The sequence below is a fragment of the Sturnus vulgaris genome, chromosome 13 (genome assembly GCF_052056855.1).
Source record: "Sturnus vulgaris isolate bStuVul1 chromosome 13, bStuVul1.hap1, whole genome shotgun sequence".
NCBI lineage: Eukaryota > Metazoa > Chordata > Aves > Passeriformes > Sturnidae > Sturnus > Sturnus vulgaris.
Genome location: NC_142255.1, coordinates 9,012,493 through 9,029,909, shown reverse-complemented (window position 1 = coordinate 9,029,909; position 17,417 = coordinate 9,012,493). Strand labels below are relative to the sequence as shown.

The 17,417-nt window shown below is 42.9% G+C and overlaps 1 protein-coding gene across 3 annotated transcripts in view; it reads right to left on the bottom strand.

The window, feature by feature from the left end:
* Positions 1-14,804, bottom strand: part of LOC106851855 (tropomodulin-2) — a 34,777-nt gene extending 19,973 nt beyond the window's left edge. The window contains exons 1-3 of one of the 3 annotated variants that reach the window (XM_088172520.1): positions 14,790-14,804; positions 4,224-4,419; positions 2,372-2,528 (exon numbers count right to left, since the gene is read on the bottom strand). In XM_088172520.1, coding sequence (XP_088028646.1) covers positions 2,372-2,528; positions 4,224-4,349 — 283 coding nt within the window. In that variant the 5' untranslated portion in view covers positions 4,350-4,419; positions 14,790-14,804. Of the gene's footprint in view, positions 1-2,371; positions 2,529-4,223; positions 4,423-14,377; positions 14,413-14,789 lie in introns of those variants that run through there. The other 2 variants (XM_088172519.1, XM_014874132.2) reach the window with 2 other exon arrangements.
* Between the last annotated feature and the right edge of the window lie 2,613 nt (positions 14,805-17,417).

Here is a 17,417-nt window from a genome sequence, read left to right as displayed (position 1 = left end):
ATCAGGATTATCATACAATATGGGGGGATTTCAGTGCATTTGGCAGATGGAGATTTCAGTTATATGTTTTATAAGGCTCAGCTTCTGCACTGCTGGAAATCTGCTGGTGTTTTTGTAGGACACCTCCTGCCAAGCCACAGAGGGACAGCAGGACTCACACTCCAGTACCAGTTCAGGATATGCCAAGCTCAAAATAAACAACTTTGTTCTCAAAGCCAGTTCCCTTAAAGCCGCACAAAAATGACACCATGAAGCCCATCACTTCTCAATTGTCAAGGTACTGGACCTCATCAGATCTCAGATTAATTCAGTTATTTCTAACCAACAAAGAAACAAAGGGTATTTTCATAGCATTTGGCCTCTGACTTCAAAGAAAATGTAGTATATAATTCTGTGTGTTTAGATTATAATTGTAAAATGACTGCAGAAATCACAGAACACATGGTTGTTTTCATTTGACTTAATCTGCTAAAGCTGATACTGAGGATTTTATCATGAATTTGTTTTGTACAAAGAACAGAGGAAATTAAGGGAATAATTCCTTTAGCCTAAAATGCTGTCACTACCTCATAATTGTAATAATTCTTGAAATTTTAATTTTGAAGGAAATGAATACAGTGAATCAAAAGCCAAATTAAGAACAGCTTTAAATGCTAGGAGGGCTGCATTCACTCAGTGCTCAGGGGGAAGTGAAATGTGTGGTTGGTTGTGTTTGCAAGGCAGTGGTATTTCCACACCAGAGACACCAGGAACTAATAAGCAGCACTAATAAGCACTTTAAGGGCATCTGGAAGCAAATGTAGGAACAATATTGCTTTAGCTTCATCAAAAGAGAACTGAAATGGAATAAACAGCCCAGTCCATACAGTACCACTGTCAGGGACAATACAGGGACTCATTTTGTACAGACCAAGGGCCAGTCCTATGGGTTTATACAATTCCACACACTGCTGGGTTTTGTGCACTGATGTTTCAGGCTTGTTTGGAGATCTCAGACATAACTACAGTGAAAAATGCAAAATCTTAATCTAAAGTCTGTAAATATCAGTAAGGTGAGACTGAAGGTGTTGGTATAAATATCTCGAGACCTGCAAGCAGTGACTTGTCCTGCTCTGACACAGCAGTGTGTAGGAGACTGGAAACAATTGGTAATAAATCCATACTACAGTAAAGTACTTTCCTTCCTGCACAGTGTGTGCTTGACCCCTCCTGCTACTGGCAGGATCTCTGCCCTGTCACTGCATGTCAGTGGGCTCACAGTCAGCCCTGTGAAGAGCAATATGTGGGAATTTTGATGAGGGAAAAAGTAGCTTAAAGAATATGCTGCATGGTGAAATGGCACACCAATCAGATCTAGCTGAAAAATGTCTCATTTGTCTGAAATCATTGTTTCAAAGACTGAGAACACAATGTAATGATAGTAACGACTCCTGGCCTATGAAATGTTATATAAAAAACATTTTACATCTCTGGTAATGGTACATAATGTAAAAAAATGCTGCCATTGACTTTCTTGAAGTAGCTGCTTTCCCTTAAGCAGATCCCACTGAAATAATGGCAAATCCATTACATAGCCAGAAATGGACCCAGACATAGGAAGTTCCTTCTTGAATGAAGGGGTTGCCTGAGGCCAGGCATTTTGGTCCACATCTTATAAACAAGGAAAAGAAGCTAGTGGTGCTAAAGGAATATTGTTTGTTTAAATTATGACTGTCCCTGCCCTGAGGTTATCCTAACTGTGTTTAAATTATTAGAATTAGGTTTTCCTGTTTTCCTGCTTTTTTCCTGTAGCTGTAGGACAAGGGTAGCAGGGAAAGTGTCTGCATGAATAGCATTGCCAGATGTGCTAGTAAACAAGTGGAAAAATACTTATTTTTTGTAACTGTGTTCCCTGAGCTGTTACTTACAGCAGTGGTAGGCAAGATTCACTCAGAAAGGCATTTATGTGTTTCCTCCTGAATGCCTCCCCCACTGCAATGGGCCTAATGCCTAACAGGGGACAGTCCCTGTGAGGCTGCTGAGGGCACCTTTGTGCTTGAGTGCACGCAGAGGCATTGGCTGAGCAGGGAGCAGTGACTGAGCCCTTTGCTGGCCTGGTGCTCCCGTGTCCCTGTGCCCCTGACAGGTCACTAACCTGTCACAGGCCATGGGGCTGCCACTGGGAGTCCAGAGCAGCACGACAGACACCAGCAGCAGATAAACCATCCCTCCACTCCTGCTCCAGCAGCTCCAGACGTGGCTCCCGAGCCTCACTGTGCACTGCACAGCCTCACTTGCCGTGTCCCAGCGTGTTCCACACACCAGCCAGGCTGCAGTGCACACCTCCACCCTGCAGTCCATCACCCAGTGCCAGCACAGGCGTGGACAGTACCTTTCTTTTCCCCTGTAAAGGGCACGAAGTCCTCTCTGTCCTTGTGCTCCAGCGCTTGCTTCTCCAGGTAGGAGAGCAGGCGCTCTCTGTCGAAGGGGCCCGTGGCAGCTTTAGTGGTCTGGTCCTTCTGCCGAAATCCCGCTGGAAGCAGGGCATTCTGTGAGAGACAGGGGCATGGAAAGGACAGGAGACAGCTTCACACAGTGTAACAAATCTCATCTCAGGGGCGTGGGGTTTTAAGTGAAATCATTCTTTGCCTAATGCTCTCTGGTGACAGCAGTAGCACACATTACCTAAATGTAACCACGAAGCCCAGAATATCATTCAGTCTTCTTGATTTATTACCCATCAATATTTGTATTAACTATATTTGCAAACACAGCACCAAAGAATTAAGTAAGATCAGAGTCCTTTGGTGCACATATTATAACCAGAGTTTGCAGTCCAGGTATATAGAACAGGGTATGTTTTCTGTGCATTTCCTTCTATTCCTTTACTTTCTCCCTCACTAAAAAAAGTTTCCTTTCATTCTAAAGCAGATGTCTCTCAGACCAGAAATGAATGGCATGCACTAAAGAGACTGGTGAATGAGGTAGACTTCAGCTATTCAGACTATGAGGAAGCCAGCAGATAATTCCCACTTTCAACACGTAGCTGTGGGATCCTGTGATTTCATCTGCATCCTGTAACATAGGAATATGCATAAGGCCCCCACATTTCATTACAGGAAATCCCAGAAAGAAATACAGGTGGGTGGACCTTGCAGTGCACATGCAGTAAAGCCAACATGCTGAAGGTGCCCCAGAGTACTTCAGAAACATTTCCTGACTGGCCAGAACATGCACAGTAAATCTGATCCATGGCAAATATCCTGGAAATTCTGAGCACATCCAGTGAACTCAAGTCACCAGTTATTTTACAGTGCATGCACAAATGTCCCACTGCACGTATGTAGCATTAACTACAAATGCACCATGGCCTGATTTATTTGGTTGGTTGGTGTTGCTTTTTTAATGGTTTTCTGTGTCTCCATTTGAGATGCCAGATACTTGAAAATACCAGAAGATGTAGAAGTGGCAATAGTGTGGGAAGTGGCAGCATGGAGGGAGAGAACAGTAAAGCCCCCATTAATTTCCAGGAAAACTGGTGCTGTAGGACTAGAAGATATAAATCTATTGTGTTTCTCCAAATTAATTTTGCCTCCAGACAGAACATTTTATCTGCCATTTTACCTGCCAGTTTTCAAACTCCTACATCAGTTTGAATATTTTTGGGTAGGTTCAGTCACAATTCCTTGCATGCTTGTGACTATAACCTCATTATTGTAGGATCAAATGGTTTCAGACGAGAGATCTTTAAATTCTTTGTGAGAATGTCTTCAAATATCCCAATTATTCTTGGTCTCTGGAAAATGACAGTTGTGTAGCTGAATCCTACTTTTCTTAATCATGCCCAAATACGTTCTCTTCAGCTAAAAATATATGTGCTGAATGACATGGTCAACAGATTTCAGAAGTTCAAAAGACCTGATTCCATAAACACAAGGTTATGTTTGTTTATTGCTGTGCTCTGAAATAGCAGACATAAAAAGCTTCTCATTGTGTTGCAGTGTGCCAACATGATTAAAGATTTAGATTGCAGACAAGCTCATGTCTAAATAGACATGGGATAGACCAAGAGCACAATGGCTTCTAGAAAAGTAGCACATCACAGCAGGAATAGAACCAAAATGTCTGTAGCTGAGCTGCTCATACTTTAGGGTACACTGTCCCCACTGTAACAGAATACAAATAAAAAATGCTGCCGTGTGTGGCATTTCTAACAGGGCAGCATTGCAATTATCACCACTAACCTCAGGATCAAGGTCATCAAGAACATGCTCTAGCTGCTTCAGTTCATCCTCTGAGAGCTTGCTGAGTATTTCATCCTCGTTGATGTTCTTGTACTTCTCCAGCTCCTTTCGGAAGGGCAGAGACATGGCTGCTGCTGCACTGCTCTGCTGCTGCTGCTGCTGCTCAGGATTTCAACCATCCAGGGCCACTGAGCTCCTGCTAACAATAAAGCATTGTGAGGATCTCCATCTAGCTGAGAGTCCTGGAAAGCCCACGTGCTGAGGGTCACATTGACACTTATTAATGAAAACAAAGCAGCAAGATGTCCTGGCACAGCACAGGGGGTGTGGGACATCCTGGGCAGGAGCCAAGGCATAGCAAGGATGGGTTCAGTGTGCTTGGGGGCAGCAGCAAACAGCAGCTTTGAGACACAGGTAAGGAAAACATTAGCAACTTTGCCTTTTTCATAGAAATATAGCTGGTTTATTTCATCTGCTTGGAAACAGTATTTGTTTGCTCTTTTGGCCAGAAGCAAAGGAAACTGGTAGAGTCACAGACAACGGTCCAACACTGACAAACAAAACAAAAATGTAATGCCTTGAGGTATTCTATCTTATCCCAGCTTTTCTGGTGCCTGAAAGCTAACCCACATCATCTTGGCTGCCTTTTTGGCACATTCTGGTTACCTAAGCATCTTCCAGGTATACTGGTAGTTAGTCTTATTTCAGCACGTTTGGATACAAATGACAGCACTTATCATCAAAATTCTTGGAGAGAGGAGATACTAGCTATAGCTCAAAATATCTGGAATTCAGTCTGTACATGGGGAACCTGCAGAAGTTCAAAACAGTCAGGAAAAATATATGGACTTAGTATTTCACAAACTCTTTTAGTTTTAAAATTTGAACATGATTCCTTGTTAGATGATCCCAACTGACCGGGAACAAGATCTCATTTGCATGACCACAACAGTCATTGTCATATTATCTGTCATATGACAATATGACAAAGGACTCTCTGTCTTTACTTGCTCTTTTTTTTTCTTGTCCAGAACAAATTCTAGAACCAGAACCAGCCTGTAAAGGGATAAAATGGGAGAATGAATTTCTGATCAGAATCAGCATTAACTGGGGACTTTCAGTGTGCTCCAGGCCCTCCCAAGTGTGCCCAGTTTCCCACAGCAGCACCAGCACTCTCCAAGTGACACAGTTAGCTGAGCAGTTTTACAGCTGAGTTTTTGCATTCACAAATTTCAAAGTTATGGTTGATATGGAAACCATCCAACTGGCACCTACCACTGACTTATGTATCAACCCCAAGCCTAATTTCCTTTGGCCAGGTTTTCAGTTGTCATAAGCTGATAAAATCCATGTGGGATCTGTTGCTTGCCATACGAGCTAGAAGCTTAATTTTTGTTTTTCTTTTATTCCAAATCCAAATGAAAATATTTCATGTACTTAGAAGTTTCATTATTTAAATATTAAATATTAAAACATATATCATTCTTCTATTTATCAAAAACACTAGAAATCATCAACCTACTGAAATGGAAGGGAATAATCAGTGGATTTACAAATTTGAAATATCTGGAATTCTATGACTACTGCAAGGCACATTAAGCCTTGACCTGAAACACTTAATTATCCAATTCCAAGAAAAATTATTAATTTGCCTACACACTTTCTTCTTTTCCTTATTTCTGCTCTGTTTGTGGCTGCTGTTCTCCTAGCACATCATCATCATCAAGCCATTCCAAATGTCAGGATAGAATTCAACTATTCTTTAAATTGAGAGTTAGTTTTAGGGAGGTAGTCAGCATGTGATGTTTCACAAAGTTACAACAGCTGTGAAATTTTCTTATAATACCAAAATTTCATCTTATGTGATGAATGTGGGGGATATTTTGGCCAAAAACAGTACAAAAGAGCTGATGTTTTTGTGTACTTTGTGATTAAGAAGAGCACGAGTTTGATTTGTGTTTAATCCATGCAATTTTTTATCAAAATTACTTGTTAGATAATGAAAGCATTTTATTTAAAATTGATAAGTATATTTGTTTAAACTGTAAAACCAAATTGAGCTGCAGTACAACATTCAGTATTAAGGCATCAGGTGCCTTCTCTAAGTTCCTTTGGATAAACTTAAACTCATTACAAACATAACATTTCAGCTAGCAGTCATTAACTGAGCTAAAAAATTTCTTTGAGGGGATTACAGCTTTTAAAAGCTATTTAAGTTTAAATGCTTATTTTATTAGAGTTTAATCACATCCCTGGAAAAGACAGAAATGTAATCCCAAGGTTAGGGCAATTAAATATTGTAGGAAAAGCAACTTGTAAGAGTCCAAGACAGTTTCCCTGGCTGAGGGTCAGCAGTGCAGTTGTGCAGGACTCCTGGTAGCAGGAACTCTCCCTTGGATGTACAGCACTGCAGGATTACAGTGAGGAATTGTGGCTCTGGGATCAGCAAGGCCATGGATCTGAGAGTCCTGTGAGCTCTGCAAAGCTGAACCAGGTGCTTGGTATGATGGTGTGCACCAGACACCCCCAAATTCCCTGTGCATTGCCCAAATGCTCAGCCATAAAGAGAAGATGTGCCACGAGACACTTTGAACAGGTGACAGCTCTCAATGTTGTAACTTTTAATTACTAAGAAGAGAAGGTGTTTGCCCATGTCCAGCAGGGATACCCCAAAGGGAAATTTAAACCCAGATATTACAGGTGTATCAGCCTAATTTCTCTCATGGCATGAAGTACTGTGTTGAATAACCCTTATTAGATTGATAGTGCATGAAGAGCCTGAAATTGTGCTTTTCTTGCCTGTACATATTTGCAACAGAAATTCCTTTATTATTTTCCCTTTCACAACAGAATCCTACTCCTTTGTGACTGAACAAAAGCAGAAGACACTGCTTAGGGAAATTCTTTGTCCACAATCCCTGAAAGCATTAAAGCTTTTCTGGAGCTTTCACTCTGCCACACAGGCTGCTGCAGGCTGGGCTGAAACACTCATTGCTCATGTCCTGGGTTTATGCTCTCTACTGATCTTTCACCAGAGTCACACTATCAGAAATCAAGGGAACAAGATAAATCCAACAATTCACCATCAGTCAGACTGGAAAGGAAATGCTGAACTCTTGATTCACTCTGGAAACTGCTGTCTAATGTGATAACGATCTCCACCTTCCTAATTGGATTTGATACTGTTAATTTTGTGTATGTAAACAGAGATACAAGCTGTCTGTGCAGCTCCTTACTGTGGCCTGAGTGTGCACAACTATTTTACTTCTTGCATACTACATCCATTGGATTTGCTTTGTTATGATTACTGTGTGAAAACTTTCATTAGTTAAAAAAGCAGTTCTAACCCAGAGCTCCCTGATGCTGTTATTTTGAGCATATAAAAGCAGATCATGTGTCACACAGCAGAAGGGAGATGTCCAGTCTAACCACAGAGGCAAGACACTCTTGAATGTTACACTGTATTAGAGACACTGAGGGAAGCAGGATGAGGGACCATGGATAACACTGTGCAGTTCCCCTTCAAACTCACTGGGAAGAGTGAAAGAGATTAAGGAATAGGGGAGCACATATCTCATTTGTTTTTCTCCACTGAGTTTCAGTACAGAGCATCTTAGTTTCTCATGGGCCTAAGCCCCACTGTTAAAAAGCAAAGCCCAACAGGTGAGATCTGTGCTCGTTCTGGATGGGGCAGAACTGTAAGAGGCATTTCTGCTACCCATGTGCTACTTTCAAACCTTTGTGGAGCACAGAGGTTTCACAGTGAGCTTCAAAGAACCCCTTGCTACAGTTGTATTTCTGATTCCTTCTAAAGAAAGAAATGTGTACAATTTAATTTGGGGCAGCTTTTCACCTATTCCTGTCAACATCAGGATTCAAAACATGTTTTCAAAGAGATAAAGGGTTTCATTAGTCAGCCTACATAAAATCCTTATTGCTCAGCGTGGTTAACACCTGCTGTGATATAACCTCTCTGTACCTTGCCATGTTCCATAAGTACTTTTTTGTTATGCTTACACACTTCTGAAAGGGCTTTCTAGAGGAGCCAAGCTGTGGTTTCTGCTGATACCATAACACTGTTGTAATCTTCTACTGCTGATACAGATGTTTCTTTCTGAGAGTGAATGACTCCTCTGCTGAATTAGTGCTGAATGTCACAGGGGTCCCACTTGCATTTGCTTGGATCCCCTAGGAAGCATTGGAACAACCTGAACTGTAGAATTTCCTATGGACCAGCAGCTACAAATGCACTTCAGGTCCCTCCTGCTGTCTAAAACACAGACTACACACTTAGAGAAACATCTGTCTCTGGGGTCCTGCAGAGAGGAGAATGCTGTGACACAGAGGAGGCAATTTTCCAGGTTTGATAGTGTGTATAAGCTAAGAATGAAGCTGCATGACAATGTGCATTATGAAGTATAGAGACATGTGATGAATGGGAAATAATCTACTCATAGAGTTCTTGGTATTCTTATTGGGGAAAAAAAAGTATGCTTTTATAATAAGGTTTGAGAAATTGTTCTTATTTTTGCAAATCATGGCAACTGATCTTTACAAAGGAAATCCTGATGCATGACCTATTTTAAACTATCTCTGTATCCATAGCGGTGGATATTAGTGTTTTGAAAAACAGTTGTGAAACTGATCTGTAAATGTAGAAAAAAATCTTCCCTTTCTTTAAATAGACTTATGAAGCTAAACATGAAAATAAAAACCAGGTGGAATTAATCCCAAGTTAAATTGATACTGGACTAAATAAATAGGATTGGGGCCATTATGATTAAGAGCCGTATTTGTGCAACACAAGCGGATGCTCAGTAGAAGGAGGATGATTGTCCCATGCTGTCCAGGCAAGGGAGTGTCCCCACCAACACACTGAATCCAGTGCCAGACAGAGAACATCTCTGTTGTCTGGGAATGGCTATGAAAGATAAAGCTGAGCTTCTAAAAGCTCAAACTTAAAAAAAAATATATATATATAAATACTCCATTGTTTGACATATAAATAAGGTTACTTTTTAATTTTCATACTTAAAAGGCAATACAAATGTACCAATGTACTTTCTAACCATGAATATATGGGGGATGTATACTGGGAGATCCTGTTTTGCAATAGGAGGTTCATAAATCTCATAAAAGTTAGAAGGAATGCATTAGGGCCGGCACAGAACACAAGTGTGGGAGGAACACAGCATTACAAAACTGGGGCTTGTGTGTGCACAATGAGAACAGTATTAGCTACAGGTCCTGATGTAGATACAGCAGACATGTCAAAGAAATTCACATAGGTAGAAAATGGAAGAGAGAAAAGTATTTCCTCTTCTAGAATCCCCCAACTTTTCTGCCTGTTTCCAAAAAAAAAAACTTCAGAAGAACTTCAGAACATAAAAGGTACTGAACTGCTCCAGTTTAGTCACCTTTTCTAACCCTTTTACATTCATGACACAGCATGGTCACTCTGTGGATCAGAGCAAACACCTGTTTGAGGACTTGTAGAATTGGGTCCTTCAGAGGGTGTCTCTGGGCTGGCAGGGGAGAGCTCAGCTGCTCTTGGCACTGTCTCAGGGCTGGCTCTGGGAGACTCAGAGTGTGGCCAAACCTCTTCTATTCCCAGCCCAGCTGCCATCCTTTGTCATACTGCAGCAAAGAATCCCTCAAAATCCCTGTATATTTAAAATGCTGTTTTTCACCAGAAGTAATATAAGGATACTTCATGCTCTGTTCCCAGCAACTGGTTTAGTCCTATATAGAGAGCAGTGAATAATTAACAATTATGTTGTCCTGATATTAGACTAGGCCTGAAATTCTAGGATAATCATTCAGTGATGAAAAACTCCCCTCGATAATTGGATGTGGCATTCTGAACCTTGGTAATGTTTATGCTACTCTATAGTTTACATCACAGTTGGCTGCTTAATTGGAGATTGATAACTTCCATGCAAATAAAATGTGAGACATTAATTCACTGTAATGGGACTTCAGTCATGTCCTTTATAAAAAAATTACCACCACGTAAATTGCAAAATTATCCATATGAAAGCACCATTATTTTTAGAAGACATAAAGGGATGTACTCCCTCTGATTCAGATAACATGAAAGGTTTTTCCCTGGTGATTAAAGAAAGATGAAACATTGATGCTTCTCTCACAGAGGCAGAATGTTACATAATGACCAATTTCTGATTGTTGCTAAAATAACATTAGTGGTATTACTCATAACCATTCAAAACATGAAATTGAGTCCTGGAAAGGAAGTATTTCTTTACAATGCTTGTGAATTTATAGTTTGTTTCTGGGTATTGTGATATTTTTAGATCATAACCATTAGAATTGTTTCCAGACAAACATATGATGACTAATTATACAGTGACCATATGATGATTTAAGTCTTGCTTTTAAAAATCCAACCTTTAAATCACTCAATTCCTACATCCAAGAAGAGGATGACAGAACAAACCGAAGTCTTGCAGACATGGGTGGGATTGTGTATGGTGGTCTGACATTTCAGTGATGCATCAAGTATGGGAAAACACCAGAGACCTGTTTGTCTGTCCTGTCTCCTGCAGATGAACACTCCCCGTTGTTTCTAGAGGGGCAAAGTTTAGTTATAAACTAATGAAACAATCTTTCTGCTCATTGCAGCTGGTAACTTTGTAGAACTGGAAGGTGGGGTTCTTCCCTTTATAGAACTTAAGCGATGGTTTGAAAATCTGTGCAATGTTAATGAGCTCTTCTAAGATAAAAACATAACAGTCACTGTCTGAAACTGAGGGCGGTGTTAAGTGCACGGCTGAGACTCTTGGAGGACAGAGTCTTTTTATACAGGCAAAACAGACCATAAAGTGACAGCTCCACCCACAATTTGTCATCTGTCTGCTTCACTCTGACGTGAACACCAACACCCTGCTGCTGGGCTGTACCAGTGGTGGCTGACTGATGGTCCCTTGGATAAGCGCCCATTTGATAGCAAGTGGAAGAAAATGGCCTCATTGTCTTCTGTGGGGCACCAATGATATTTTAACCTCCTTCCATAACTACCAGACCCTGCAGGTTTGCAGCAGACAGGTGCTGATTTACTTGGAACAGGTAAAGATCTGAATCACCCAGGTCAGCACTGCCCCAGAGCTGATATCTCCCAGTCCTGTGACACAGCAGCCCATGGCTCTGTGGTCCCCAGGGGAGCACAGATCATACACATTACAGCGATATTATAGCTGTGATGTTTACAAGGTGCTGCCTTCACCCAGTTCAGAATCCCAGCTTTTGTGTTGTGTAAAGAACTTGTATAAAGCACATCTACCATGAATGCAAAACAAAGCACACACTGGGGTAGGAAGGACCTGCAGCTTTGCACAGAGGCAAACTTGGAAAGACAAAGGCCGGGTTCTGGTATCCTCCCTGATCAATCACATTTACATGGAACCAGCTGCTGTGGAGCCCTGAACACCATCAGCCACAGGAGAGCCTCTCCACTGCCCTGCCAGGAGAAAGAAATGCCTTGTGCAAGGTCAAATGAGAAGTCTGTGGCAAGATAAGGAATTGAACCATCTTCCAAGTGTCAAGCATTGGACAGCTTTTTCTTTGGCTGTGGGTCCCCTCTTCCATGGACATCTTGTACATTTAAGTGGATCTTTTAAATGAACAACATACAAACAGCAGAGAGCCCCAAAGGCTGGGTAAGAGCATGTACTAATGACTGCAGAACTGAGATCCTGAATCCTGACCACTGCTAGGTACCTTCCAAATGAACCTCTTCTTGCATCTTTCCTAAGCTGCTTTTTATCTTTACAGTGTACAGAGACATCATAACTACCAACATTTTTTGCATTTTATCTGTAAACCAAAGCCAGAAACCATGCAGGATGTGCACATCTCGACAGCTGAAACAACAAACAGGAGAAGGAATTACCTGGAAATTGATTTTTTATTTTTACAACGAAATAGATCAGACCAGCCCTGGAAACGACAACACCAGTGTTTCCCACATGTTGGAAACATCAATAGGAAAAAAGGACACTTGGTAACATAAACTCGAGCATTGTTCCACCTGTGCTGCCAACAGATAACAAACCAAGTGCCACCTTTTTGTAACCACTGTTCTCAGATTTCCCTATTTTAGCATAGCAGCTGGACACTCAGTCCCACCTGCCCTTTGAAAGAAAGATTTAAAAACTATGTTTACAGATTTCTGGGGCTACAAATAATGATGACCAAAGCCCTGTTAAACAGAAGCCACCACTACACTTGTCTGCTATGTCAGTAAACAGAACACAGGCATTCACCCCACGATTAACCCACCCTGTGTAAATACCTGGGGCTGCAGGATGCTGCCTGAGGCCTCTCAGTGCAAAACCCTGCACAGCCACCTCAGCCTCAGTCAAAAGGACACTCAATTACAGGAAGCCATCAAACTAAGAAGTTCAATAATATAGGAATGCTACCCAAAAAAACCAACCTAAAATAGATTACTAACAGCAGAAATGCACAAACGTTGCTTGCCAGAAATTGTAAAATGCTGGAAATAATATTAATCTGTGAAAGGAAGAAAAGGTATGCAATTAGAGATCAAAGCACCTGCTTTAAACAAAATTATTTAGATTATCAAGATGAGAGAGGCTACTGGCCAAATTCAGACATACTACCAAGCTGGATAAATGGAAAAAAGACACATTAGGAATTTAGGATGGTGAAGCTACTAAAATGAGTCACATAAGTTTTCATTTTCCTTAACCAATGGTAAAAATTTAAATATATCCATAGTGGAATCCAGTTAAGATGTGCACAGAGTGGAGCACCAGCACAAAGGCAGGCAGGCCATTAGACAGCAAATGAGTGCAGAATAAATGGAAAGGACTGTGATATAGTCAGTATAATTCAGTGAGACATCACTGTGTATCCCTGAGTTTGAGTTCAGTTTTCTAGTAACTGTATGCCTTGCAAAGAATTAGAGGATGTGAAGCCTACAGTACTAGGCCAGCTGACCTCAGATGTTTCTTTCCCATTACATGTTCCTCTCTCCAAGAGTGAAGGGCAGAACAGAGGAACTTCAAGGACAATTTCTGAGAATTATCAGTTAAAGAAAAGCTTTCATATGATAAAAAATTGAAAGACTGCATCTATTTACTACAAATAAGCAACCCAATAACTTGATTAAGATTTCCTCTAACACTTTCAAAAGCATGTATCTACACAGTGTATCATTCATGGTATAAAAATATAATTACTTCTTCCAATTACTTTTGAATTTATATTTGGTATTCATAAATTTCTGAATTTGTCTCATTAGGAATAATGTTAGAATTTTTTTCAGAAGTTCATGTCACTGCTAAGCTCAGGATGGTTATGTTACTCTAACCAGCTGTCATTTACTTTTTGGTGTTTATAGTCCTCAGTTACCTTTACATGTTTCTCATTGATCAACTGTGGATTTTGACTCTGGCAGAAGAAATTCCCCCAAAGTTTCCATTAAGGCAAATCCCTTTGAATTAGGGCACCCCGATAATTTTTAATTAGAAGATGACAGAACAAACAGTATGTGATATCTAATGCCAATGTGCAAGTTTTGAGGGTACACTTTGCTCCTCAGGACCTTGGAAACATTCCTAAATTTCCTAAATCAGCGTTCTACTCCTGAACCTGCCATTGGTTCGTTTGTTCTGACCCGCTGCCCGGCGGCGGAGCAGAACCACCCTCCGCCGGTCCTGCTGTATCTGTGACACACAAAAGGCAGGAGATCTCCAAGGAGGGGCAGCTCACCATCACTGACACCAACACCTTCTTGACGTATTTTATTAAACCGCCCCGTCTAATTTCTGTCCTCCCACGCGTGCCCCGGAGGATGCGAGCGCTCCGCAGTAACCAGGCGCGCTCTCGCTTGTCAAAGCTGCGGAGGCGCCGGGGGCGGCCGGGGCAGCCGCTGCGCTCCCCGCCGAGCCCGGGCGTGGCGGGGCCGCCCGGCCGAGCCCCGCACGGCGCTGCGGCGCTCCCGGGGCGCGCCTGGGGTCGGATCGGGGCCGCCGCGCATCCGCGCCCCGCGCCGGGGATGCTCGGCCACACCCGCCCCGCCCGCCCCGCAGTGCGCGGAGCCCCGCGGAGCCTCCGCGGGCGATGCTGCCCCGTGTCCCGCCCGGCCCGGTCCGGCCCAGCCGCCTTACCCTGCCGCGGGGCCGGGCCTGGCCGCCCCTGCCTGCGCGCCGCTCCGCGCCCGAGCCCGGCGCCGCCGCCGCCTGCGCGCCCCTCCGCGCCCCGAGCCCGGCGCGGCTGCTGCAGGTGGGTGCCCGGCGCGGCGGCTGCGCAGCGCGGTCCGGCCTGCCGGGCACGCTGGGACTCGTAGTCCGGCAGCTGCCAGCGCCCGCCGCAGGCACCGGCACCGGCAGCGGCACCGGCACCGGCAGCAGCGGCAGCGCCTCCCGTAGCGGCCCCTCCCATCCTCGGCCAGGCCACCCTCCTGGTCCCCCTAACCCCTTCAGCCCTCTCTGCCCCAAGCCTGCAGGTGAGGTGCCACCTAACCCACACATTCTCTGTCGCCTCTGGCTCGGCACGATGCAGCCTTAGCCTTCCCCTCACCTGTGCAGCTCACGAACACCGACTGTGCTGTGGTCTGGGGGCTCTGCCAGCCCCGGGCACCGCCCCTGCCCCAACTACAGCTCTGCCCGCGCTCCGTGCACGTGGTGGTGCCCGGGGTCCCCGGCAGCCGTGCTGGTCAGCTCTGGGCACATGTGACGGCAGCTGATCCCAAAAACCATGGTTTGCTCCTCTCAACACCTGCTGCAAACTGAGCCAGCCAAACAGGTCCTGCAGCAGAAACCTGCTGCCCTCACCCTCAACAAAGATGTGTCACCCCAGGGAGCCAATTTTGGAGTAGAGGGTGCTGGCCTCTGAGACCATTTTGATGTTTTCCCTTTCTTCTGTTAATTAGTGTTGGCAATTCAATTTATATTTGTTCTATCATTCCATAGCAAGGTTAACCATTGGTTGAAATCTAATAGTATTTGAGTGAACTCCTTTTAATTAACAAGTCCATAATTTAATTTATCAGAATGCTTTCACTGGGTGTTGTGATTTAGTTGAACAGAGGCCCTTGGTTCTGAGCACTAAGTGATGGGTCATGAGCAGCAGAGAAGCTGTTCCAATGATTGGGATGTCTTCAAGTTTCATTTCACATTGGCAGGAAAAGAGGACGTTGCCTTGTTAAGAAGCAGATGCTGCACTAGAATTTAATTTTCCTATGGAAAGAAAGTACAACTTGGAAACACCAAGCCCTGCCAAACACCTCAGGCATCTGTAGCAAGACCTAGAGCAGAAAACTCAGGCTAATACAAGGGGCTGAAGGGTTAGCCTGGGTGTTTTGCCACTGCTGCTAAGGGAAACACCTGTATCCACAGTAATGTGCAGAGTGTAGAAAAATCTTTCAAAGCTGCATTTGGAGCTTAGAACCTCCTTCCCTCAAACTTCTCATAAAATGAGATATCCAGCCATAAGTTAACAGCTTTTTTGCCAAACATCTAAAATGTTATCAGATCAACAGAAATGGAAAATAATCAGATCAATTCATTCCGGAAGCTTTCATTTTCCTTTCCTACCTTGAAGCATTCAAAGAAAACAGGGTTTGCATCTGTGGTTTTGTTTGTTCAGTCACAGAAGCATCAGGGAAGCTGAATGAAATTGCTTTGAAATCTTCTGCTCTGTAACTTGGTGGCTCGGGCTGAAGTGCAAGTTGCTGGTTTGGTGGTGGGGTTGAAGCTTCCCTGCAAACCGATCTCATTCAGCCATGAGACAGAAATGTGGATTTCATTATTGACATGGATTTAAACCGTCTTTTGGGATTTAATCTTGGTCTGTAGGATCAGGCCTTGAATGAGTCACTCATAATTATACAAATACTGGGAAAGGGAAATGTATGCTATCTACACCGAGTGAAAGTTAACGTTGGGGTGTTTGTTTTTTGATAAAGTCCTACAAGTTTTTTCACTCAGATTTCCCCATCACGCCTTAAAATCTATTTATTAAGTTGAAACTCTTCCTCCTTTGATACAAAGGAAAAGAAATCCTCCCATGCTGACTTTCCCATCTCCATGCTTTATATCTGATGACAAATTCACTTCATACTACTTTCTGTTAAAAATGTAACAATCCTCTGCAGGGAATATAGAGTTTGGCTGAAGTCAGGATTCTGCTCTTCTTTGGCTTGGTTTCATGTTTCTTTCTTCCTTATACCTCATGCATGGAATTTGCAATCAAAAAATTAGAAATATGATCAGTTTCTATTTAAGAAAAGGTGCAGGTCACCTGTATTCATGAGGCATACCAACAAAAACATACACAGTAAATAGATTAAATGCAGATGTACCAGATAATCTTTCATTCTTCCCAAACTGCAACATTAAAAGACAAATGTATTCAATACAATTCACTAACCTGAGCTCTATCCCATGCCTGGGCTACAAGAGATCCCATTTATGAGCTATGCCTGCTGTGATACATTTAAATAAAATGACTGTAGCCACCTGCACTGACCATATTTCCCATGTGTGGGATTTCCCAGGCTGGCACATCTGAGAGGGCAGGGTAAGGCTCCCAAGCAGTCCTTTTTTCCGTGGCAGAACCTTTGCATAACATTTTGCCCACCTAGCCTTTACAATTTATTTTATGTATTTGACCTGTTGATAGAAGTGCATTGGCAGAGTAAACACTCTAAGGATATAACATATAAGGGGACAACTACTCTAGAAAAAAATTTACTCCACTCTGGGGGATGCCTTTGAGAGCTGGGATCCTGTGGATCCCAAAACAATGCATTGCCTTGCTCAGCCTTCCCTACACCCAGTCACAGTTTGTTTCAGAGGCTCCATGGTGAATGCAGTGTAGATGTTTGGCATTTTTCCAACACTTTCTAAACTGGGCTTACTGCCAGCAGGTTGTACCAGTAAATCATTAACGGGGGCACCCAAAAGCAAGTTTTATTTCACTGAACTATTTGTAGCCAAAATGTGGTCAGTTGTTTCAAAATGTTTGTTGCATTTTTTAAATAAAAAAACACAGGGCTTGTTGTTTTCATCTGGTTTCCTTATGACACAGCTTGTAAGACTTTGCTTAATTAATTCCTGCTAGAACTGGAGCTTGTCTTCTAGACAACATCTGGACTTGATTACTGTGTTGTGCATGTTTTGATCTCTTCCCTTAAAGACCAGCTGT